This window comes from Podarcis erhardii, assembly GCF_964252035.2.
Source record: "Podarcis erhardii genome assembly, chromosome: 6".
NCBI classification, from domain to species: Eukaryota; Metazoa; Chordata; class Lepidosauria; order Squamata; family Lacertidae; genus Podarcis; species Podarcis erhardii.
The window spans coordinates 75794571-75819188 of record NC_138510.1 but is presented as its reverse complement, the minus strand read 5'-3'; the positions used below and the strand labels follow the sequence as shown (position 1 = coordinate 75819188).

At 41.8% G+C, this 24618-nt stretch overlaps 1 protein-coding gene across 5 annotated transcripts in view; it reads right to left on the bottom strand.

Annotated features, from left to right (window-relative positions):
- DPYD (dihydropyrimidine dehydrogenase) overlaps window positions 1-24618 on the bottom strand; it is a 514189-nt gene that overhangs the window by 240885 nt on the left and 248686 nt on the right. For all 5 annotated transcript variants that reach the window (XM_081865765.1, XM_081865766.1, XM_081865768.1 and 2 more), the window contains exons 11-12: window positions 16637-16847; window positions 5145-5329 (exon numbers count right to left, since the gene is read on the bottom strand). In XM_081865765.1, the coding sequence (XP_081721891.1) occupies window positions 5145-5329; window positions 16637-16847 (396 nt within the window). The remainder of the gene's footprint in view (window positions 1-5144; window positions 5330-16636; window positions 16848-24618) is intronic.

Below are 24618 nucleotides of genomic sequence, written 5' to 3'. Positions count from 1 at the left end.
CTGGGTTGCCATTTGGCTCAAATAAAATGTAATTCTCTCTCTTGAGAATTTAGGAACACTGAGTATTCAGGTTAGGGGGGTAAAAAACCCCTGGAAGGAATAGTTTCCCCACCCTGAATAACCATTTCTGAATCACAGCACCACCACTGGGTCTATGACAAAGGCTTGATGGAGCCAGAAAAACATGGAAACTGTCCCCAAAGAAAGTGCTTCCATAGTTCACAGGAAGCATCACATTGCATTTCCTTATTTGAACTCTACTTGCTTTAGCTGCAGCAGATTAACATGGCTCTCCTCTGAAAATAATGAAGAAATCCTCAGTAAATCAGAGATATGGTACCCATGGACCTCCACGTTGTCCAGGTTGGCATAGCCAGTGATGAGGGATGATGCGAGTTGTAGTCCAAAAAACACCTGGAGGGCCACAGCCTCCCCCTCACTGCTTTAAATATTCTTTTCTACCACTCCCTGAAAGCGATTCCCATGCCATCGCTGTAGAATGGGCACATAAAAAATGAATGTGCTGCCACAATGCGTGTGTATGTACTGCTTCATCACATCCCACATAAATTCTCTTGACTGACACCCAAGTGTGGTTTTCATTCTGTTTCAAATGGCTCTGGAAAACAAATCTATAACAAAAAGGAGTATCTGAAATTTTCTATTACAGTAATGGGTGTTCGGGAAGGAAATGGTTGTACGCATTCCCCTCATCCCTCAGAAGGCCAGTTTTTAGGTTAGAAGGGGAGGGAAGTGATAGCATGTGCCATTGCATTAACCTAAAAGACAAGGTCTGCTTCCAAACAAAGCAGAACCACAAATCTTATGGAAAATACAACATGTTTGGCTACATGAACCAGCTATGTAGTTTTAGGAGCCATAGCAAGTAAACAATCTTTTGGAAAATAGCCACTCTTCAGTACAGAAACAAATATAATTGGTGAAAGGCTAGGGAGTGGTGTTCTTTATGCTAAATCAATCCACATACAGTGGTACCTTGGTTCTCAAATGTCTTGGTACTCAAACAACTTGGAACCCAAACACTGCAAAGTAAGTGTTCCGGTTTGCGAACTGTTTTCGAAAGCTGAACGTGCTCCGTTTTGAGTGCTACGCTTCTGATTTGAGTGCCACACTTCCGTTTTGAGTGTTACGCTGAGGTCTGTCTGTTTTTGCTATTTATTTTGTCTTTTTGTGGCTTTTTTGTTTTGTTTTTGTGACTGTGTGGAACTCAGTTCAGCTACTGATTGATTGATTGTGTGACTGCAGTACATTGTTTATTGCTTTCATTTTATGGATCAATGATCTCGTTAGATAGTAAAAGTCATGTTAAATTGCTGTTTTAGGGGTTGTTTTTAAAAGTCTGGAACGGATTAATCCATTTTGCATTACTTTCTATGGGAAAGCACACCTTGGTTTTGGAACACTTTGGTTTTGGAACGGATTAAGTTTGAGAACCAAGGTACCACTGTATATGAGAATGCCTCAGATTTCTCTAACAAATGTCTGTAGTTCTATAAAGTGACCCACCTCATATATTGAGAACCATCATTGAGAACCATCACTCCAGTTACTTATCAACTGGAGATTTGCTTAACACGAGTAGCCAACCGCTTTTGACCTGTTGGCACCTGGAAGTTTGAAATGTGCCAGGAGTGGCAGAAACAAAATGACTGCCATGGGGATGTGACATAACGGAAATAGTTTACACAGCTGCATGAGCGGGGAAAAGAGACAGTGGCACAAAATGGTTTGTGGACACATGCGCCATCAGCTCCCCATGAATGGAAAAAAGCCACTAACATCAACCATTCTCATATTTGCTCATAGAGAGAAGCTATTTGCACCTCTTCTCTGTTCAGAACAGAAGAGAGACTGAGCCAGTCCAAACAGGAACAGATCAGGTACAGCAAACAAACACTCTCTCATGCAATGTGGATTTCTGAGGGGGTATTTACTGAAACCTTTTGTGGGCACCAGAAGAGGCCACATTGCCACCTATGGGTACCTTGCTAGCAACCCTTGGATGGCACAAACTTATCCAATGAATAATAAAGACAATGGTCAACTAAGAATTGGCTGGAAACACTGCTATCTTGAGCTGACGGTTTAAATAATTTTCCTGGTCTGGAATTTATTTTATTTTTGAGGCAAAACTACTGACAAATCATTATGGAGATGGGTCTTAATATTGAGTACAAAAGTGCAGGAAATGTTTCCACACTAATCAACAGCATTTTGTTTTAAGCCAAGCCCTCTCCCCAACAGCATTCAGTATTTGAACAAGGATATTTTCCAGCTTGAATAGTTTAAAACGAAATTTTCGGTACCACTTTTCGGTTCCAAGTAGTTAGGAAAAGCAAGGCCACTGTATTTCCTTCTTCCTTTTTCATTAATGACATATTTTTTAAAGGATATTCCATGTTCTACAAACTGCATCTTATGAATGGTTTACAAAAAGGCCTATGCAAGACAGGCAAAGAACCATGCATGCCTCTCAGTATCCAGTCAGAGAATTTGTTCCTTCACCTATTTGAGCATATTCCTTACACACATTTTCCTCTCTTTCCCCCCGCTTGTATAAATTTCTGTCCACAAGCAAGGGCTCTCTTGCCTTCCTCCTGCGGGTCTCTTGTGTGACTGCCAAATTTATCTGACAGGTAGGCAGCTTGCTTTATGCAGGTGCCCTTGTTTTGTATGTGTATGTGTATTTTAGAAAGTGATGGTGTGATCACACCCTGTACATAATAATTTCTGCCCCAGGTGACAACACTAAAAGTATTTTTAAAAAACAAAACAAAAACAAAACAAAAACTTCCATGCTGTTCAAAATACTGAGATCCTTTAATATTTATAAGCTATTTCCCCAACCAATTACTTGAGTAAAGTGTATTATGCAGTGTATTATGCATTAAGTTGCATCCCCTTTGGGTACAAATAAGAATTATTAACCAATGAGAATTACTTAATATTTTTTTTAAGCACACTAATCAAACCAAGCAACCAACCAACCAACCAACCCCTAAACAATAATCCAGGTGCTCTCTTATTTTCCAGGTTCTATAGCTAATTTGGTGTGGAGAACCTATATCCCTCCATACGTTGCTGGACTCCATAAGAGGATAAAAAGAGTCTTGATAGATTGGAAGGCTTATCTGCTGTTTTCACAGTGTTCAAGCACTGTTTTCACCAGTGCTTTTTTCGGGGTGGACAGGGACATAGCTGTCAACTTACAGATTTGAAAATAAGGGACCAGCAGCCTCGAAAATAAGGGATCAGCAGCCAAAATAAGGGATCAACAATTACTTTGATAAAATACATATTTTGTTGCGTGCAAATGGCTTTAGATACCTATTAGGTCCATAAATTACCATATAGCATATATTCAACACAAAAAACAGCAACAATTTGTTGTTGACAAAGGACAACTGGACATAGAAAGGGCCCCATTACCTTCAGTAGCTTATTTAAGGGACATCATCAATAAGGGACAGCAGTGGGACATGGAGCTGGGATAAGGGACTGTCCGCCAAATAAGGGGCGCTTGACAGCTATGGACAGGGACAGGGATGCAAAGGTACGCACACCCCTAAACATTTTGCAAATATTTGTACTTTTGTCCATTTACTGTATTTATTTTCCCTGATTTGAACTACAAAATGGTGATTTTCTTGAGTTAAAATTAGAGTACCCCTAAACATTTTTTTAAGAAAAAAAGCACTGGTTTTCACAGTGGTCAGTCAGAAACCTTTGAGGAGCCCAAAGGCAGAATGGGAAGAGAATATCACTCATAACCCTTAGCAATTGGTATTCAGTTCCCTGTGGTACTGGATGTAATACAGCCATCATGACTAGTAGTCATTGATATCCTTATTCTCCATGAATTGATCTAATCCCCTTCCAGCTCAGTAGGTAGAGCAAGAGGCTTGTAATCTCAGGGTTGTGAGTTTGAGCCCCACATTGGGCAAAAAAAATTCCTGCATTGCAGGGGTTTGAACTAGATGACCATCAGGGTCTCTTCCAACTCTATTAATCTATGATTCTAAAACTGTCCAAGTAGATGGCCACCACCCAATACTGTGTGAGCAAATTCCATACTTTAGGAATACGCTGGTTGAATATGTTCTTCCATTCTGGCGGTTCCCTCATTGCGAGAAGTGAGGTTATAGGGAACCAGGCAGACGGCCTTCTTGGTAGTGGCACCCGCCCTGTGGAACGCCCTCCCATCAGATGTCAAGGAAATAAACAACTACCTGGCTTTTAGAAGACATCTGAAGGCAGCCCTGTTTAGGGAAGTTTTTAATATTTAATGCTGTATTGTTTTTAACACTCAATTGGGAGCCGCCCAGAGTGGCTGGGGAAACTCAGCCAGATGGGCAGGGTATAAATAATTATTATTATTATTATTATTATTATTATTATTATTATTATTATTATTATATTTTTATTATTTTTATTATAAATTATTATTATTAGTAGTAGTAGTAGTAGTATGTTCTGAATGTCTCACCACCCAGCTTCACTGGATGATGCCTGGTTCCAGTATTATGCAAGACGGAGAAACAACTTTTCCTCATCCATAACCACCAATGTCCCTGATGATTGGCCATGTTGGTTAGGATCTATGGCAGGCTTCCTCAAACTTGGCCCTCCAAATGTTTTGAGACTACAATTCCCATCATCCCTGACCACTGGGTCCTGCTAGCTAGGGATCATGGGAGTTGTAGACAAAAAACATCTGGAGGGCCAAGTTTGAGGAAGCCTGATCTATGGGAGTCACAGTCAAACAGGATCTGGAGGGCACAAGTTCCCCATCCCTGATCTAATCCTTTCCATAAATTACTCTGTTGTCAGTAACTTAGTCATCTCTATGCTCATAGAATCCCACCACATCTGAACTGTTCTTTGCTTATTAGATAGCCTAATAAGTTTGGGAAAGAACAAGGAATATGCTCCAAGCTTGGAGAGCTCAGTTGGTTAGAGAGTGGTGCTGATAACGCCAAGGTTTGATCCCTTTTTGCGATAACATTGCAGAGGGTTGGACTAGATGATCCCCAGAGTCCTTTCCAACTCTACAATTCCATGATTCTGCACACCTGACAGGAGAAATCAAGGTAAAGCCAAAGGAGAGTCCACTGAAAACTCACCTGTAAGTATTTGTGCATGAACCAGGAAGCTTGCTTTCCGTCATTCACTGATTCCACTGTAGTGTTGGCCAGTCCACTAACGTCACCTCCTGCAAAAACCCACGGCTCGCTCGTTTGCATGGTCTCTTGATCAATTTCAGGGAGACCCCATCTGTTGAACTTGAGAGGATGCAGGGCTTCTTTTACTGTTTTGTAAGGAAAGAGGGGGTGGGAGGGAAACAGAAAAAAGTAGGTGACACAGGTATCTACTCTAAGTTTTGAAAAACTGTTTGTACACTTGTATTTTTGGATATCTCTTAAAATATCTTAACTAAATTTTGCATGTCAGCTCCTAAAACCAAGAGGAACAGGTTTTTGTCTATTTTGGAATATCACTGAATGCCGTTTCAAAACAAAATGGCAGACTGGACCTTTCAAAACTGCAGCAATTTGGACACCACTTAAGATACCATAACCAAACTTGGGACAATGTTTCCTAAGGTCAAAGAGCAGTTGTCTGTCTTTATTTGGATACTGTTGGATGCCCTTTTGAAACACAATGGCGTACTCAAGCTTTCAGAGATTTGGACACATCTTAGGATATCATAACCAAATTTGTCATGATGGCCCCTGAGACAGAGGAAGTTTCCTGTTGAGTACCATTGGATGCCATTTTGACTCAAAATGGTGGTCTCAACATTTCAAAAACGCACTCATTGTCAGTGTGGGCTGCTGTTGAAGTCTTAGAATTCCCAGGCAAGCTGGATGTCCCTGCTATTAACCAACACTTAAAATGTTGCATATTATTAGGTACCTGAAGGACTGTACCACTTCAGACTGCCCATGGGGGGGGGGGGAAATCACATAACAAATGCTCTTTAGTACAAAACCATTCCCTGCATGTATCTCATGAGCATCTCAGAGATACAACAAGGCCAGAACCTTTCTCACTGAGAATGATGATGATGATGATTAGGAACTCTCAATATTATGAGCTACTACCTTCAATCTGAAAAAGCACAGTCCAAAATCAGGTTTAAATCCTTACCTGCTTTTTTGGGAAACTAGGACTCTCTGGTTGTTTGATGACCATTGTCTCACTTTAAGGTAATCAAAACAGTATGTTGCTGTGAGTAGAGTAGTAGGCACTGGCGGACAACATGGTGGGGCTGTGCTGCTCACCTGACCTCCCTCCAGCTTACTCGCTGCTTCATACCAGAAGGAGGAGAGGGGAGAAATAAGGCAACAGTAAAGCCAGTGCAGTGCAAACACGCTGGTAGAACCAATCTAGCACTCCTTCTGGTGCATTTGGAGCATGCTGACCTTGTTGCTGCCTCTCCTCTTCTTGGTATGCATCAGTGACTCAATTGCCAGGAGGTCAGGTGAATGACGATGCCACGTCACACCATCTGCTGCTGGTAGAAGAGTCTTAGACTGGAAGGTCTGGCTTCATATCTCCATTCCTCTATAAAACTCCCTTGGTGACTTTGCATCAGTTATGAACCCTCAGCCTCAACCTCATAGGGTTTCTATGGGGATAATATGTGGGGTGAGATGTAGATTGCCTTGTATTCTTTGGAGAAAAAACAGGGCAGATGTGTAATAAACAACGATACAATGCATTTATATTTTTTGATGTATCGTTCATTACAGTTTGATGCAAGATGTCTTGGAAAGGTTTTGCCCTGAAAACCGGCAAACAATGAAACAAACAATAGCTATGATAAATTAAACCAGGAAACAATTAGGCAAATAAATAAAACGGCAAAAAAGAACGGAAGATTGTTCTCTTGCTCATGGCAAAAAGTAATTTTAACTTCAAAATAATGTCATTTATTCTGCTATAGTTTAAAATTCAGAACAATCTGTCATTTAAAAAGCACTAGCTCCTTAATTTTAGCCGCATATGGAAGTACATTTGAGTATTATTTTAGCACATATTGATGCCCTGCATCAAATGAATGAGGTTTATGTAGGTATTACTCTATTATGGTACCCAGGTTCTCCCCCCCCCCCCCCGCCTCCAAGTGACAGGGTGGGAGGGGTTTTTGTTTTAGCATCCCTTGGGGACATACCACACACAGATGCAGATTGCTAAGGTCAATTAAACTGATGTAGCTGTGCTGTCATATATGTAAAAGAGAATCCTGCTAGTATATTTCTCAGTTGTCATAGACAGTGTCAAAGATGTGTTCTGTTTCTACAAGAGATGAGCAGAGGCAGCTGTGTTTTGCCTTGGGAAACCCTCTGTAAAGTCAAAACTATCATTATAGGAAGGGATCAGATTTCCATAATTTCCCATTCTCCATTTCCATGTCAATGAGTTAAATAATGGGATCGAGGGCAACCATGTGTCAAGGGCTTGTTAGTGGGACAGATCATGTAAGGGGGGGAATGGACTTCCATGATGGATTTGAAGGAGGAAAGGCAACTGAGGCTGTAGTAGACATAGGGCTGACCCACAGAAGTTTTATGGAGGTGCACAGTCAAGGCTTTCTTTCAAACATTTTCTGCAGCTGCTCCAGAAGCGGAAGAGTTAAGCCTCTTCAATCTTTACAAGTGGCTAGATTCTTCAGCCTCAGATATGCTATGGCAAATAAAGTCTATTTGGGTCATGGTCACCACTGTGACTGAAAACACCAAGAGGAGAATCTGTGGGGTGGCAGTGGGTGGGGGAAAGCAAAGCAAATTGGATTTAGACCCTCACACAGGCACTATCTCAAAATGCATGGGAAGGAAGTAATAATTAAGTCCAATATCTCATTTTTTGATACAGTCAACAAAACGCTATTATGACAAATTAATATGACTACCACATAGGGGCTGCTAATACTGATAATGCCAAGCACGAAATGTTTTGAAACCCTGAATGCTAAGATAAAGCACTGATGGCTTAGACAAAAATACCAGGAAAAGAAACTGTTTTGCATGTTTCAGCAGCTAATTTTAAAACTGGAAATACTGTGTCACTTTCAGGATCAGAAGCGATTAGTCTCCTTTAAAGTCCCACCACTTGCAGAAAACTAAACTGAACAGAAGCAAACAAAGCATGCATTTGGTTAAGTCTGCTAAAATAATTTACAAAGTCCCAAGACTAGATTTCTTTTCTCCAGGTATCTGACTTCCAAGCAGCTGAGTTGGTTTAATATTTCTACGGATAAAATAAAGAGGACCTAACATTCTAGGCTATATTTATCGAAACCTTAATAGGCACTTCATAGTTGTTGGAGAACGGTAGTTTCGCAACTATAGTAAACAGGAAAAATTGGCTAATTAGACTATGGTTAGGATGGTTAGGATGCTGGACTTGGGTTCAAATCCTCTCACAGCCCTGAAGCTCATTGGGTGTCCTTGGGCAGTCACAGCCTAACAGGGTTGTTGTGATCATAAAACGGGGAGGGAAAGTTGAACCATGAGCATTACTACCTTGAGCTCTTTGGAGAAGAAGTTAGGATATAAATGCAATAAATATTGACCACTACTCTGAATCCAGACACTTGATGTTCCTGTGTGGTTCATCTCGCACAGTCTCACCCCTCCCAGGTTACTGTGGTATTAGTGGGGAATGGAGAAAAGTAGCTCTGATGCCACTATCAGGAAACAGGACCCTTCTTTCACTATCAAGAAATATTTTATTCCACTGCAGGGACAACTTATATTCTTCCAGCAGCACTTGAAAGGCTGCCGGTACTGCGAGTGAAACAATAGCTAAGCACTCTGAACAGATCATTCAAACTGGATGACAGCACGCCAAAGTTACCAAAAGATAGCAGCACAAATGCAGAAACCAAAATAATTTTGTAGACTACAATATAGTTCAAGCTGCTGTGTTCATTGAGCAAATAGACACAAATAGGAAAGCATCAAGCAATTATACACCACTTGACGTGGGGGGGGGGAACGACTACGAGTAATATTAAGATATATTGAAAAGCTGGAAAATATTTTAATTAGCAAAACAAATCAAATGGAAAAGATTCCTCAAATAAAGCTTTAAAAGTGACACAGTGTGTGCTTGACTGCCATTACTAATTAGGTATCCATGTAATGTGTGTTCAATTTGGGCTTATTTAAATAGCAGAAATGCTCATTAGCTGCAGTATTTCTGTGAAGCCTCAGTAAACAGTTTAATGGTATTTTATGTTTAACCAATTTCATAAGTTCCTGTAATTTTGGCGTTTGCAGCTCATTAATGTTATTTTTGATATACATCTTGCAGACTTCTTTCACCGAAAACTGGCAGTATTCTCTTGACTCCACTTGGGATATATAGTGACTTCTGCTTAAACCAGAAACATAAAGAAAGGAGAAGATGGCAATAACTTTATGATAGAGCCAGTTTGGCTCTTGTATTGTTAAGGCAAAAAAACCACACACAAAAAAACACCCTTAAAAGTTTCAACAGAAAGTGACACAGGAGAACATTGCTTTGGAGCCTAAATTGACTGGCTTTCTTAGGGAACTGAAGCAGATAGAAAAGCATATTTCTGAGCTCTTCCTGTAATGTATTGTACAGTTTGCACCGCCATTTTGATACATCATAAACCAAGTAAGCTAGATTCAGCTAGGTGATTTTAGACCCTGGTAAGGATGAGTGAATAGAACAATTTCCGTATCTCTCATTATTTTCAAGTCTTACGGTCAGTTCTCCATATTTCCACAGCACCCTTCGCTTCTTCTTTTCTAAGCTCTCATGAAAATTTATCAGCTTTTTAGTGCACCAGCACAGAGTGATGATATAGGTGGCCTGCTAAGGATGTGGGCCTTCCTCCATTTTATTTGGGACTTCCTCACCCTCAGACAATCAACCTCAGGCACAACCTGGCCTCTGCTGCTCTTGGAGCCAATGAGATGCCTCTTGTGGCACATTAAGGATGTACAAACTCTTTCCTCGGCTAAACTGATACATTTCTCTAGCCCTACTGAAATTATTTTCTCTCAAAACGTCAGGCATTTCTCCTGAGAAAAACCCTCAAGTGGAACATACTGTACTTCAAATTTTACCTCGTGTCTTATTGGGACAGCAACTTTAGAAGAACATGGATCTTTATTGCTTCAATTTTATTTAAAACAGGCAGGAGGTGGTAGTGGAGGAAATTTCCATATTCCTCTACCTAAAGAGCATGTATGCATCATTAACATTTCTTTAATTCTAAAACTGAGACCAAAGCAGCCAGGGTCCACTCATTTCCAGTGCTATTTTTCTAGAAAAAGAGGTGCCGGAACTCACCTTGAACACCTCCCTTGTTCTCTTAAAAAAGAAAGCACATTATTTTATTATTCAATAGATGAACATGATTTTTTTTCAGCCAGAGATTACCAGAACTCAGTTATGGCACCTCTCAATGGCACCCACTTGAGAAGTGCCAGAACTGAGTTCTGGTGAGCTCTGGCTGAAAGAAAAAATCCTGATCATCTCTTGATTAATAAAATAACTTGCTTTCTTTTTTTAAAAAAAATATGGGAGGGAAAATAGCTATAGGCCTCTACCTAGAAAACTTGTGTGTATTATTTTTTTCTTTATTTCTAAAATTGTGACTGCAATAGTCAAGGTCCACTATTCATCCAATATATATTCTTGCTTATTTAGGTATGACATAGTTCTCTTAAGGTGTGTACTTCTGCATTCTAAAAAAAAAACATTATATACATATGTACATATCTATATTCCTCTCTATTCTGTTCTTTACAGCAGCTAATGTGGAAATAAAACACATTATTCCGGGCTCAGGTCTGCTGCCAAACTTAAGATTATCAATGGCCTCTTAGTAAGAGCATATGTGATATCAACTCCTAGTGAAACCTGGCAAATAATGATAAGCAGAAACTCTGAGCATAGCTATTCACAAGGGAGGAAAGCCTATTCTTGTGCAGGTATTGGGGAAATGGGAAATAATAATAATTACAGAAAGATCATGTTGTGCTTCACAGCAACTGTCTGAGGCAACACGAAGTGGTGCTTAAAATAACCTCCTAAAGTAACCCGGCTTTTTGTCCCCTGTAAAAATAATCCCATTGAAAATTATGCACTTTCTGTGTTATTTGTAATGGGTGTGCCACGCGAACAAGGCTTTTTTCATGTGATCATGCTTTTACCTCTCATCACTGAGTTGTTTCAAAGGCATGATAGCAATGCAGATATGCAGCAACATATAATGGTGACAATAAACTTTGTGCATTGTGTTGGTATAGCGGAAAGTTTCCCTTCTGGAAAGGCAGCCTTGTTACAGGATGCCTCTTCAGCAAGGCTATAATGACTTTAATTGTGACGTTTAGCTTTTTTTTTTTTAGTTGTTGCTTTGTTAATAGTGCCTCATAGATTGCAGTTGCTCCACTCCTGATTTGTTAATGATTCTATATGGCTTATGCCGTATTTGTGATGTTCTATTATGTCCTATCCTGTTTTTGTTATTTATTGTTTGTAAGCCGCAGTGTTTCCCAAACTTGGGTCTCCAGCTGTTTTTGGACTACAGCTCCCATCATCCCTTGCTACCAAGATGAGTGGTCAGGGATGATGGGAACTGTAGTCTGAAAAAAACAGCATGAGACCCAAGTTTAGGAAACACTGATAATTATATTTTTTATTATTTGTACCCTGGCCATCTGGCTGAGTTGCTCCAACCATTCTGGGTGGCTTCCAGCATATATCCAAAAACATAATAAAACATTAAACGTTAAAATGGATGAAAAGCAGCATAGAAATATAATCAATCAATCAGTGGCAAACGTTTTCAACAGTGGGGAGTGGCTTCCACATAGTGGCAGGGCATAGGCTATGCATGGAAAAGGTCCCAAGGTTCATCTGTGTGGCATCTTCATGCAGGGGTGGGAAAGATGCTTCTCTGCAACCCTGGAGAGAGCTGTTGCCAGTCAGTGTGGACAATATTGACATGGACCAATGGACTGACAGCATTATCAGTGTGCATTTCTTGGTACAGAAAGTTTTGATTTGATATGTAAAGATCTTTCCTATTCTAATTAATTCAAGAGGGTTTGGGAAGTGTCTCTGTGTGATACAAGGTGGAAGTTCCAAGCTGATAAGTAAGTTTCTATTCTGCCTAGAAACAAGCAGAGGTTCATGATATTTGGGTTATTCCTTCAGAGAAGCTGCACAGCTGGTTTAAACTGGTTCTGTTATCTCTTTCACCCAAGGTGATTCTGACTATAATAATAGGCCAGAAGGAGCCTGAGTTTCACGTTCTCTCTCTCTCTATTTCCTTCTGGTGTGCTGTTCTGTACATAGTATGCTTAGTATTAAGGTTTTAGTCCTACTGTACAGTGGTGCCCCGCAAGACGAATGCCTCGCAAGACGGAAAACCCGCTAGATGAAAGGGTTTTCCATTTTGGAGGCGCTTCGCAAAACAAATTTCCCTATGGGCTTGCTTCGCAAGACGAAAATGTCTTGCGAGTTCCTGCGGTTTTTTTCCTTTCCCCCCCTTTTTCTAAGCCACTAAGCCGCTTATCAGCTGATCCGATAAGCCGCTAAGCCGCTAATAGTGCTAATCCGCTAAGCCGTCAAATGGGCTTGCTTCGCAAGATGAAAAAACCGCTAGACGAAGAGAATCGCGGAATGGATTAATTTCGTCTTGCAAGGCACCACTGTAAGTTATTTTAAGTTTAAGTCAGGCATCCCCACACTCGGTCCTTCAGATGTTTTGGGACTACAACTCCCATCATCCCTAGCTAACAGGACCAGTGGTCAGGGATAATGGCAGTTGCAGTCCCAAAACATCTGGAAGGCCGAGTTTCGGTATGCCTGGTTTAAGTCTGCTGCAACTGGATTTCTTACGGACTCTCTTAATCCTGAATGTATTGAATTTGTGACCATTATGCTCATTTGCCTTCAGTAGCAGTAAAGCTCTGCTGGATGAAACACAATTGCCTCTGGTCTATTTCTGGGGAATCCTAAAATGTGTCTTAAGTTTATTTATTTTTTACTCTGCTAACAATATGTTGGAATCTATCTCTGGATCAATATTGAGCAGAATTCATGACAAGCATAAGGCAGCTTCCTGCACTGTATAAATGGCAACTCTGACTATAGCGAAGAACAGCCCTTTCAGGAGAAAATGGAGTCCCTGTGGCAACAACAGGAAATTGAAGTGCAGAGAACAAAGGAGGACAACTTTTTGCAGCCGAGAAACAAATATGGGGAAGGGTGGCAGACTATTTGTACTGCAAGTTTTATTGCGGCTCTTTTGCCTTTTTTTCTTTTTCTCCAAAGCAACCTTAAATAATTCATTCCTTAAAAGCTACTAACAAATAAATATTTATCATCACCCTCATCATCTACCACAAATACATTCCTTGTGGAGGCTGCGGACCAGGCTGAAAAGAGACCTAGTGCAGGGAAACAACAAAACATAATCATGTTTCACAACTATGAGGAGCAAATAGTTTTCGGAGTGCCCTTTTGAAAAGGTTGGGGGCACAGGGGGAATTTTTCTCAGGATTCCCCCTGTCACAGGTGTTATTATCCCCCAGAAACATGAATGTCTCTAGTTATTTCTAAATCACACAAAATAATCGCCGTAAGTTATCTTAAGATAAATTCTTGTCATTATATTTTAAATTTAACCTTGGATATATCCAAGGGCTGAACTTTACTATAAATCTTCCAGCCACACTGGGACTGAAGCAAGGGTGGCTAATCTATAGTCTGTAGACCATCTATAGGTTCCCCAGGTGATTTATGATGCTCCTGTAAGCCCCCAATAATTTGGCAGCCATGTGGGCAATACAGTCATACCTCGGGTTAAATGTGCTTCAGGTTGAACACTTTTGGGTTGCGCTCCACGCTGACCCAGAAGTAACGGAACGCGTTACTTCCAGATTTCGCTGCTTGCGCATGCGCAGATGGCCAAAATGACGTCACGCGCATGCATGGAAGCGTCGAATCGCGACCCACACATGCACAGACGTGGGTTTCGTTCAGTTCTGGATGCAAACGGGGCTCTGGAACAGATCCAGTTCATATCCAGAGGTACCACTGTATTTAAATACAGAGAGAATGAGAGATCAGATATAGAGAAATATATTTATTTAGACACTGGGCAGGAGGTGGTGGGATGAATGTCTGCTGAATGTATGGGTGTGAGTGTGCATGTGTGGGAGACTGTGACATGCCAATATGTGGCACTTGGAAGCATGGCCAACCCTCAATGTGGCCCTCAAGCCACATTAGAAATTTCACCCCTGAATGCTTCCACTAATGAAAGCTTCAAGATTCTCTGCCACATCTGAAGTACAGCAGAACATCCCATGCCAAATTACTAATACACTGGGAATGGATGAAGATGAAGTGCAGCCCAGGACCCTCTAGTGGCCATGCTATGGGCATAGAGCAGCCTTTCCCAACCTTGGTTCCCCAGATGTTGTTGTACTACAACTCCCATCATCCCTGGCTAGCAGGGGTTATAGTCCAATGACATCAAAGGACCCAAGGCTGGCATAGAGGCCTCAAAATTTGGGGGTACCAAGTAGCAGGGAGTCAGGGACCCTAGTTTTCATTTGATGGAACATCACAAGGCTCAGTTTTGCCCAGAAGACCATAATCCTGTTGACCACTCTGATACCACCATTGTCTCTTCTCTTCCAATCTACATTTCTCTATTAATTAATGCTTGTCAAAAAAACAACATGACCCTCTGCAACAACTAGCCATCTCATTCATATATATATATATGAAAATTGGGATTTAATCAGGTTGCTGGATAACATTAGTTGCTGAGTTCACCACAGGACTACAATAAAAGAGGATAAGCAGAACAAGACCACTAAACTGATTGATATTACAGCTGGTTCAGACTATAGACACTACTGGCGTCATTTGGCAAATCTATATTCAGCTTCTTATTTAATAGGTCAGCTTTTCAAATATGTTCTCATAAGATCCAATTAAAGTTAACTTCAGCAATGAGGACTTCATTAGTGATTCAACGGTTGCTCGTTTCTTTTCTCTTCGGGGCATAAGCAACCGATAAATCAAATTCCCTATAAAAAGTTTTGGCAGGGTGGGGTTGGGGATGATAGAAAAGCGTAAGAAATATCAGAAGAGCCCAACTAAATGACACCAAAGGCTCATCTAGCCCAGCACTAAAGGCGTACATTACCTTTTTCCAATGAACAAAGAATTGGATTAAATTAGGCCCATTCAGTTCAATGTTCATGCATACAAAAACATGAGGAACAAATTGGTACACATGGAACACCCCCATTCATAGAATCATAGAATCATTCATGTCCACTCATGTGCGAGTGGGGAGGAAATGGGTGATGGTGATAGCAGACCTCACTTCTCTGGCCGTTCCTGTCAGCTGCCATTTTTGTATGTCCAAACAGGTTTACATGGGGACTCTCACATGCCTTCATGAATAACTTTACTTCAATGCAAGTTTTCCCGTTCCATCTCTTGGTTAAAGTGCCCAATCTCGACATCTCCCTTGCCGGATCAATGTATCTGCCAAAGGGTTGCTCACAGCAGTCCTATAATAGCTAAGAGACTTACTGCAGTTGCAACAAAATTCTAAGCAACAGTTACTTTCACGAAGGGGCAATGGCCATGCAAAACAAAGATGGAGCCTTCATCCTCAAAGAACACACTTCCCCCGTGTTTGGGTGCATCTTCCACAGTGTGGTTCCTTTTCCCTGCCTCAAGGGTTCTAGATTGCAAAGGGAACCTACATGACTAGAAAAGCTTCCCCGCAAGCCCTTTGCATGAGCAATGACTGAATAAGGCTATAATGTATATAGATTGGCATGCATTCTAAAGCAGCATGATGAGATGGGCATAGGCATTCACTTTTAAAATGGAAAAGGGCAGCAGTGGCTTAGGCATAGGGCACCTGCTTTGCATGCAGAAGGTCACAGGTTCAAACCCTGGCATCTCTAGTTAGAGCTTCTGCCAGCCAATGAAAGCCAGGGTTTCCCAAACTTGGGTATCCAGCTGTTTTTGGACTACAGTTCCCATCATCGCTGACCACTGCTCCTGCTAGCTAGGGATGATGGGAGCTAGAGATGGGAGCTAGAGATCCAAGTTTGACGTAGACCATTCTGAGCTATATGGAAGAATGGCGTAACTCAGCATAAGGCAACTTCCTATACACAATTAAAAATTGACCTCCCTAACTTGTTCCTTCCTACCTAAGTTTCCTGCAGAGTTGTTAGGGAACAGAAAAGAGATTTAGTGATCTACGTTTTCTACAGAGGAGCACGAATGCAAGTTATGAAAGGAACAAATAAGAAAACGAATGTGCTCTTTTTAAAAATGAAACTGAGGCAGGAAACAATATTTCAAATCAAATTTCACCCTCCCTTCTATTGTAGCCATTTGAAATGTGCACATTCCAGTCATCAAAGCGTTTGTTCTTAGGAATTTAGTACATCCTGGGAGAAAACCCAACCCAAAGTAAGTCCCACTGATTTCAATGTGACAATTATGCATATACTTGAATCAGTGGGATTTAAATGTGCATAACTGCGGCTGGATCATGCCCCTTGTAACTGAGAAATACCTTTAGGGTCACTTAGGACTGAACCAAAGGCACTGATCACCACATCGGCTTTCAGGCGGACAAGCTGATCCTGGTCCTCATTCCAGTTTCCGTCTTCATCTTGCTCTGTCCGAACAAATTCCATAGCAACAATCTTCCCTCCTTTCACTACAACCTTCCGAGGGGAAAGGAAGGGGAGAAATTCACATTTTTCTTCTTTTGCAAGATCTACCTGGAAGGGGGAAAATAACATAGTTGCTATTGATTTTTTTTAAAGGTGAATTTGTATGTTGAAAGCTATCTTGAGAGAGTCTGACCCTAAAAGAAAAGTCTACAAATATTCTCTATAAATAGATAACGGTTGTGTTACTTTCTAACCCTGCAATCCTATTGCAGGCCTCCCAGGAGTGCTGAGTATTTGAATCTCCCTCTTTGAGGATAGAGAGAAAGGTCTACCATCAGAGGTAGAAATCTGGTATCTCAAGCCTCTCCACGAGGCTGTGGAAATATCCACAGCCAGTTATTGTGATACTGGAGATGGCACAGGAGAGATATGCCAGGGGGGTTCTGGGAGGGTCTGTAGGTCCACAGGATTTACAACCCGCTCTATCCCAATCCTCTCTTCCAAAAGAGGGAATAAACTACAGCGTTGGCATAGCCTATTTCCTTTCCATTGTTTCCAAGGGGGTGGGAATCTTAAATGAAACATAAACTGGCAAAGTAAAACAGGAACGCAATAAAACCACTCCATCTTCACTTTCTGCTCTGCTGAGCCGGTCGGGACATAGGAATAGAGTGAGTCATCCACCTCCAGCTCTCCTCCTCTTTGGCCCCCTTGGATTGCAGTCTACATCTTCTACACACTGGGCTGCAATCTATTATTGCGGCTCGTTCTGTAGAGTCCAGTGTTAGCAGGTTGAGATATGCATCCGAACAGGACAATGGTAATATTCTCAATACACATCAACCTCTCTCCCTGCAATCAGAAGATCAAACTGTCTTTTTAACCATCTTTTCTACCACCCACTACTTCTGGAATTGCATTACTTTTAATTAGCAGCATCTGTTAGGAGACCTCTTGGATTTGAAGTCAGAAATGGAATCGGCTTCATCTTTGTGAAAGGCTCTTATAGTAGGCTTCATTATCATTCCAATATGAGAGGAGACCACACAATCTGTTCTGGGAATAGCAGTTAGACCTACACACATTCCGTTGTCAGCTACTTGCTGTGGTGCCCAATTATCAAATCCACAAATGTTTTAAATGAATTAAAATGTGTAAGCCAAGGCTGTCATCGTAAAATATTCCTCAAGTCTGGGATTCATCCAGTCTCTTTTTGCATTTAAATTATCATTTATGATTATTTTTATTTCCATTCATTTGACACATACTGAATCTACACAAAGCAACATTTTCCTTGGCCAATAGTCACAATTCTTTCTACTCCCATTGGTCAGATGTCTTTTCTTAAATGTCAATGATTTCAGCTGAAGAATGAATTCAAAGCAGCAAAGCCCAATTTAGTGAGAGCAGCAAACCTGCACTCTCTGTTTTTCCCCAAGCTCCTTCTCCCAAAATTCTACTATTGCTATGTGCACCACTCCTCATTAAAGTGCAAGAAGGAAGCCAAGGTGAAGGTTTAGTACAGGTGTGGGGAGCCTGTGGCTTTCTGGGTGTTGCTGAACTACAACTCCCATCAGCCCCAGCAAGCCAGGCCAACAGCCACAGATGATGAGAGTTGTAGTTGAGCAGAATCTGGAGGGCCCAAGGTTCCCAACACCTGGCTTAGTAAACCAGAAAACTGGTGCCTCCGCAGATATACACACTGCCTCCACATATCTGCAAGAAATATGGCAGATGGAATCACTGGCAGATAGCAGTCTATTGCGCGCGCGCGCGCACACACACACACACACGACTTCAGAACTTAGACAAAGAGGAGATGGATGGCATATCAGACAGTACTGACAGTATGCATTAATACTGTTACTTGTTTTGATTATTTTTATTATGCATTTTATTATGTATTTTGTGCTTCGTATATGGTCTAGGTGTTGTGAACCGCCCAGAGACCTACAGGTATAGGGCGGTATACAAATTTAAGAAATCAATCAATCATCATCATCAGGCCTCTTTCTCTCTGTTAATCTACAAAAATGGGAGGTTCCGACTGTGAGGCCAGAGCAAAAGGGCAACAGTACAGCAGCTACAGTCTGGGTAACAACCATGACAGAACAAGCACCCCTCCCAAATTCCAGCTAGAGAATGGACACAGCAAACTTGATCCCAACATGCCTATCAAACAGAGCAGATGTGCATTGTACATTGACAACACAATGCCACCAGTACATAACTATGACCTCATAATAGCTTGTCCTGAAAAAGAGAAGCAGAGGCTACAGACATTTGTAACAATGACAGGACCCTTGAGGATGAGCCCTGCCATAGAGACCAGGGCTTGAATTCAAAGGAGTGCTAAGTAACTCCTTGCGCAAGTGGAACAACATCTGCTTGTGCAAGGAGACTTCCTACTCTCCTCTCCCAGCTTTCCACCATATTTCGCTGTGATCGTGGCAGCAAACCACCCAGAGACTGCTGAATATCTTCCCCACTCCCTGCCAGTGCTATTTTTCTAGGGGGGGGGAAAGGTGCCGGAACTCACCATGAACACCTCCCTCATTCTCTTAGAATGGCAATGATGTTTACCTGAGAGGTGCCAGAACCCACCTGAGAGGTGCTGGAACTAAGTTCCTGTGAGTTCCCCCTGTAAAAAAAAGCCCTGCCCCCTTCTACCACCATGATACTATGTCAAAATGTAGTGCTATTCTGAGACTGGGACGAGTGCTGCCATTGTTACAAAACAGGAGACAGAACTAAAAGGCGAAAGAGGTATGCCAGTTTCACTGCCCTGCTTTTGCCCACCAAAATTTAGACTCCTGAAATGCTTCTGCAAACCTCATTTTGTCACCCAACTCATTTTGTCATTTATGTCACCCAAATGACCTCTATTATTTACTTCAGGGGTCAGCAAACTTTTTCAGCAGGGAGCCGGTCCACTGTCCCTCAGACCTTGTGGGGGGAATGGAGAAGAAGAAGAAGAAGAAGAAGAAGAAGAAGAAGAAGAAGAAGAAGAAGAAGAAGAGTAGTAGTAGTAGTAGTAGTAGTTTGGATTTGATACCCCGCCTTTCACTCCCTTTAAGGAGTCTCAAAGTGGCTAACATTCTCCTTTCCCTTCCTCCCCCACAACAAACACTCTGTGAGGTGAGTCGGGCTGAGAGACTTCAAAGAAGTGTGACTGGCCCAAGGTCACCCAGCAGCTGCATGTGGAGGAGTGGAGATGCGAACCCGGTTCCCCAGATTAGGAGTCTACCGCTCTTAACCACTACACTACACTGGCTCTCATTCTGAACAAATTCCTATGCCCCACAAATAACCCAGAGATGCATTTTAAATAAAAGCACACATTCTACTCATGTAAAAACACGCTGATTCCCGGACTGTCCACAGGCCAGATTTAGAAGGCGATTGGGCCAGATTCGGCCCCTGGGCCTTTGCCTACCCATGATTTACTTCTTGCTTCAATAACACCCACCATTTTGAGTGAATCTATTCTTTGTGAATTTAAGAATATAACTTCTAGTCATGCTACCAGATGGTTGACTTGCTAATTTGGTCAAAGATGTTTTCACATTAAGGCAGGAGTTGAAATTATTCCAAAAACTGGGCATCTATTGAAAGGATTAGGCAAAATGGATATGAAATTTAAAGAAGAGCTTAACTCTTTTTCTCAGAGCCAAACCTTTAGGGTTCATTGTGTTCTATTTGTGTTCAATGTTTTATTGTGTTTTTTATACATGTTGGGGCAACCCAGGCAGATGGGTGGGGTGTTGTTGTTGTTAATATTGAATAGGGCATTTCTATTATCATGGGAGAAATGTTGGAAGGTATGGCATAGTCCATGGTCAAAAGTGATGGTGGCTGTGGTTCAACAATATATAGAAGGCCACTGGTTTGCTACCTCTGTTTTAGGGAGGAAAAAAATCTGCAAACAATATTTACACCTCAGCAAAAAACAACAACAGTTCGTACATAAGAACCAGGGAACTACCATCAGAGTTGTGCTAAGAATAAATTAGTGTATTTATTACATTTGTTCAAAAATAATCTCTCTAAATTATTACTCTCTGACAAAAAAACTCCAGAACATAAATTATGTAGCATGAAAAATTACTCTCTGTTCTAGATGATTCCTCACTAGTCACCTTGTGCAACCATTAGGTCTACATCTGTCCCTGAAGAGAGGGGGCTATTTCCACATATATTTTGTAACTGGGGCATATCTGATGTCTCATTAGTGTGAATTATGCAATAATCCGTGGTATGCGGCACATAAATTACAACAAAGCAAGCCCAACACATTGCGATAATTAAAGCTGAAATAAAAAGCTTTCATAATAAAATAAATGATTAAGATGCCAATCAGAAGCTTAATATGTGTGTGGCGTATGCATGCTGGCTACTGAAACTCTGATCTGAGTTCCAAATTAAGTTGTGCCTCAAAACATTGGTAACCTTTTTTTTTTTAAGCACATGAATTCAACACACAGACTTTCTTTCTGAGGATCTCTCCCACATGTAAATAAAATTCCTGGCCAGCTCTTCATAGACATCTAAAAGTTGTTCATTTTTATGGTGGCCAGTTGGACAAGGCCTGTAAATATCGCACACAGTTTGGAGTGGCTCTGCATGTACATTTCCTCTATCAGAAGGTCAATATTTAGAGTCATGTCACAAAGGTGAACTGGCTCATGAAAACAGCCACATGTGAACTGGAGTGATGGGCCAACGAAACTCAAGCAGACCTTGCTTTGGGGACTTGCCAACCTGGGTGAATTCATTGCTGGGAGGCTCTCATCACCTCAGATACATGGATTTCCTCTGCAAAGTATTTTTTTAAAAAAATAACAACATTCCCACTTTGTAATCATTTGAATGCCACCTAGAATGGAGTATGGTAATCTGTACAGTGCACCTGGATAGTTATAATTTATATATTTGGAAAACTGAAGTAACCACCCAGAATTCTCATTCTCTCTCTCTCTCTCTCTCTCTCTCTCTCTCTCTCTCTCTCTCTGTGTGTGTGTAATTTTCCCCCAGTCTCAACAGGAATTACAAAAGTATTACCAATGTCTATAAATGGGAACTTTCAAATGCCATCATATATTTTTAAAAAATAACAGTAGCAGACCCTCCAACTGTCCCTATTTTCTAGAGAGAGTCCCAGATTTACAGAAGCCATTGTGGCTTCTGGTTTGATCCCAAAATGTCCTGCTTTTCCTTAGGACGACCCTAGTTTCCTCAGCGAAATGTTGGAGGGTATGGAGCTATGCAACCCCCGAGCCAATGAGATAACTAACTCTACAGCCTTTTGAAGACACCTGAAGGCAGCTCTGTATAGGGAAGTTGTTTAATGTTTCATCATGTTTTTATATATGTCAGAAACAGCCCAGATGGGTGGGGTATAAATAATAAAATTGTTATGGTTGTTATGGAATAGGATGTCCCTATTTCATTGGAGAAACGGAGGGTATGCAATAGAGATCATAGGGACACAGGAAGATGCCTTATACTGATTCAGATAATTGGTCTATATAGCTCAGTACTGTCTACACTGGGTGGCAGCAGCTTTCCAGTGCTATCTCCTAGCTCTTACTTGGAAATACTAAGAATTGAACCTGGGACCTTTTGCATAGCCTGAGGCACAGAGCAACCCATACATAGAGCCAGGCCTGTGCAGAGTGCAAGAGGCAGCCTGATACACTTGCACCAGGCTTTGGAAGGCTAATCTGGCCAGGGAGCCCCCTCAGGGGCCTGGTGGACTTGTGTTGTCATGCCAAGAATGCCCCATGCCTCTTAGCTGACTGGGAATTCCTGCCCCAGGCCTCAGACAAGCATTGCACAGGCTTGTGTAGAGCCCATGTGTCTTGTTTTAAAAGTTTGACATTCAACTGTTGGCATCTCTGGTTAAAGGATATCTAGTAGGAAGGTTGGGTCCATGAAGAGGTGCCAGTTAGAGAAAGAAGAAGAAGAAGAGTTTGAATTTGATATCCCGCTTTATCACTACCCGAAGGAGTCTCAAAGCGGCTAACATTCTCCTTTCCCTTCCTCCCCCACAACAAACACTCTGTGAGGTGAGTAGGGCTGAGAGACTTCAGAAAAGTGTGACTAGCCCAAGGTCACCCAGCAGCTGCATGTGGAGGAGCGGGGAAGCGAACCCTCTTCACCAGATTGCGAGTCCACCGCTCTTAACCACTACACCACACTGGCTCTCAAGACTAGGCTAGATCGTCTGAGTCAGTATAAAATTAGGAACATCATATAGTTCCTAAGAAGACCACAGTAAACACCTCATAGCAATATTTTATTTCAAGTGGCTGGCACAATGTTATGAGACGGCAAAAACCATCAGGTGTGAGACAGGTTTATTATATCTCAATGTCTTCCTGAGGGGAAATATTTCCACACTTGTATAATTTTAAGTTACATGAAGGTTTTCTTGCGATAGAAAACTCTCCTCACAGTTGACAGAAACATGCTGTGAATAAAGAACCCGTCTTGCACACACTTGTTTTTGTATTTCAGGGCCAACTCTAAAGGGCTTGAGGCTGGGCATGTGCCAGGACTCCAAGAGGCCATGAAGAGTCCACCAGGTCAACAGCGCAATGGTCAAAAGGAGGCACAAGAGACACATTAATTGACACACTCTCAGGGCTGGCGCCAAAGGTTGGCATGTCTGACGAAAGCCTGATGGACCTCCTTCCCCTCTTCAGCATGTTCACCCACCTCTCACCCTGGGCCAGATAACAGTGGTGGTGAGAAGGAGGAGGAAATGTCATGACTCTCTGCCAAGCAAGCAAGCAAGTAGAATAGTAAGACCAGCAAGCAATTAGTGATATGGAGGTACAGGGTAGATGCACTGACAGAGGGCCCATGGAGGATGTATAATAATAATAATAATAACTATAATATTAATAATAATTTATTTAAACCCCGCCCATCTGGCTGAGTTTCCCCAGCCACTTTGGGCGGCTCCCAATCAAATGTTAAAAACAGTACAGCATTAAATATTAAAAACTTCCCTAAACAGGGCTGGCTTCAGATGTCTTTTAAAGATAGGATAGCTGCTTATTTCCTTCACATCTGAAGGGAGGGTGTTCCACAGGGTGGGCGCCACTACTGAGAAGGCCCTCTGTCTGGTTCCCTGTAACCTCGCTTCTCATAGTGAGGGAACCGCCAGAAGGCCCTCGGAGCTGGACCTCAGTGTCCGGGCTGAATGATGGGGGTGGAGACGCTCCTTCAGGTATACTGGACCGAGGCCGTTTAGGGCTTTAAAGGTCAGCACCAACACTTTGAATCCTGCAAAAACCTGGCGCTGACCCTCCATGTGCTGCCTTTTCCTGGTTAAAGGAGGCTCACTGAAGGACACCCAAATTCATGCAGCTGTTAACTCATTTTCACAAGTGGTATGTGATGTTCTCCCAGATGCACCAAATATCAATGTAATGTAATATAATATAATGTAATGTAATGTAATGTTTATTTTTACAATCAGAGGGTAGACTTTAGTATTTATTTTGTTGTGGTCCTATTCTATGCTGGCTGCCTCATACCCAAACACCCACCTGCATGCTGTCTCTGGCTGAGGTTCTAGCCTCCTCCATTAACCTCCCAGAGGGGTCTTCCCTCCCAAACATAACAGTACATAACAAACTTCTTAAAGGGATAGCACCACATAGGAGAAGCTGTCTCTGGGCTTGTCTATGCTTCCTCTTGTCCCGTGCCTAGAAAGCATGGGTTCGAGCGGTTTTCTGCTTGACCTGAGATTTCTGGACATGGGTCCGAATGATTTTCCCATTGCTCTGCTCTTTTCTCAGGGAAAACTAGCTCTTTAGCTCTAAATCAAAGCAAACGTGAATCTGGAGAAAACCTGAATTGCTTCGGC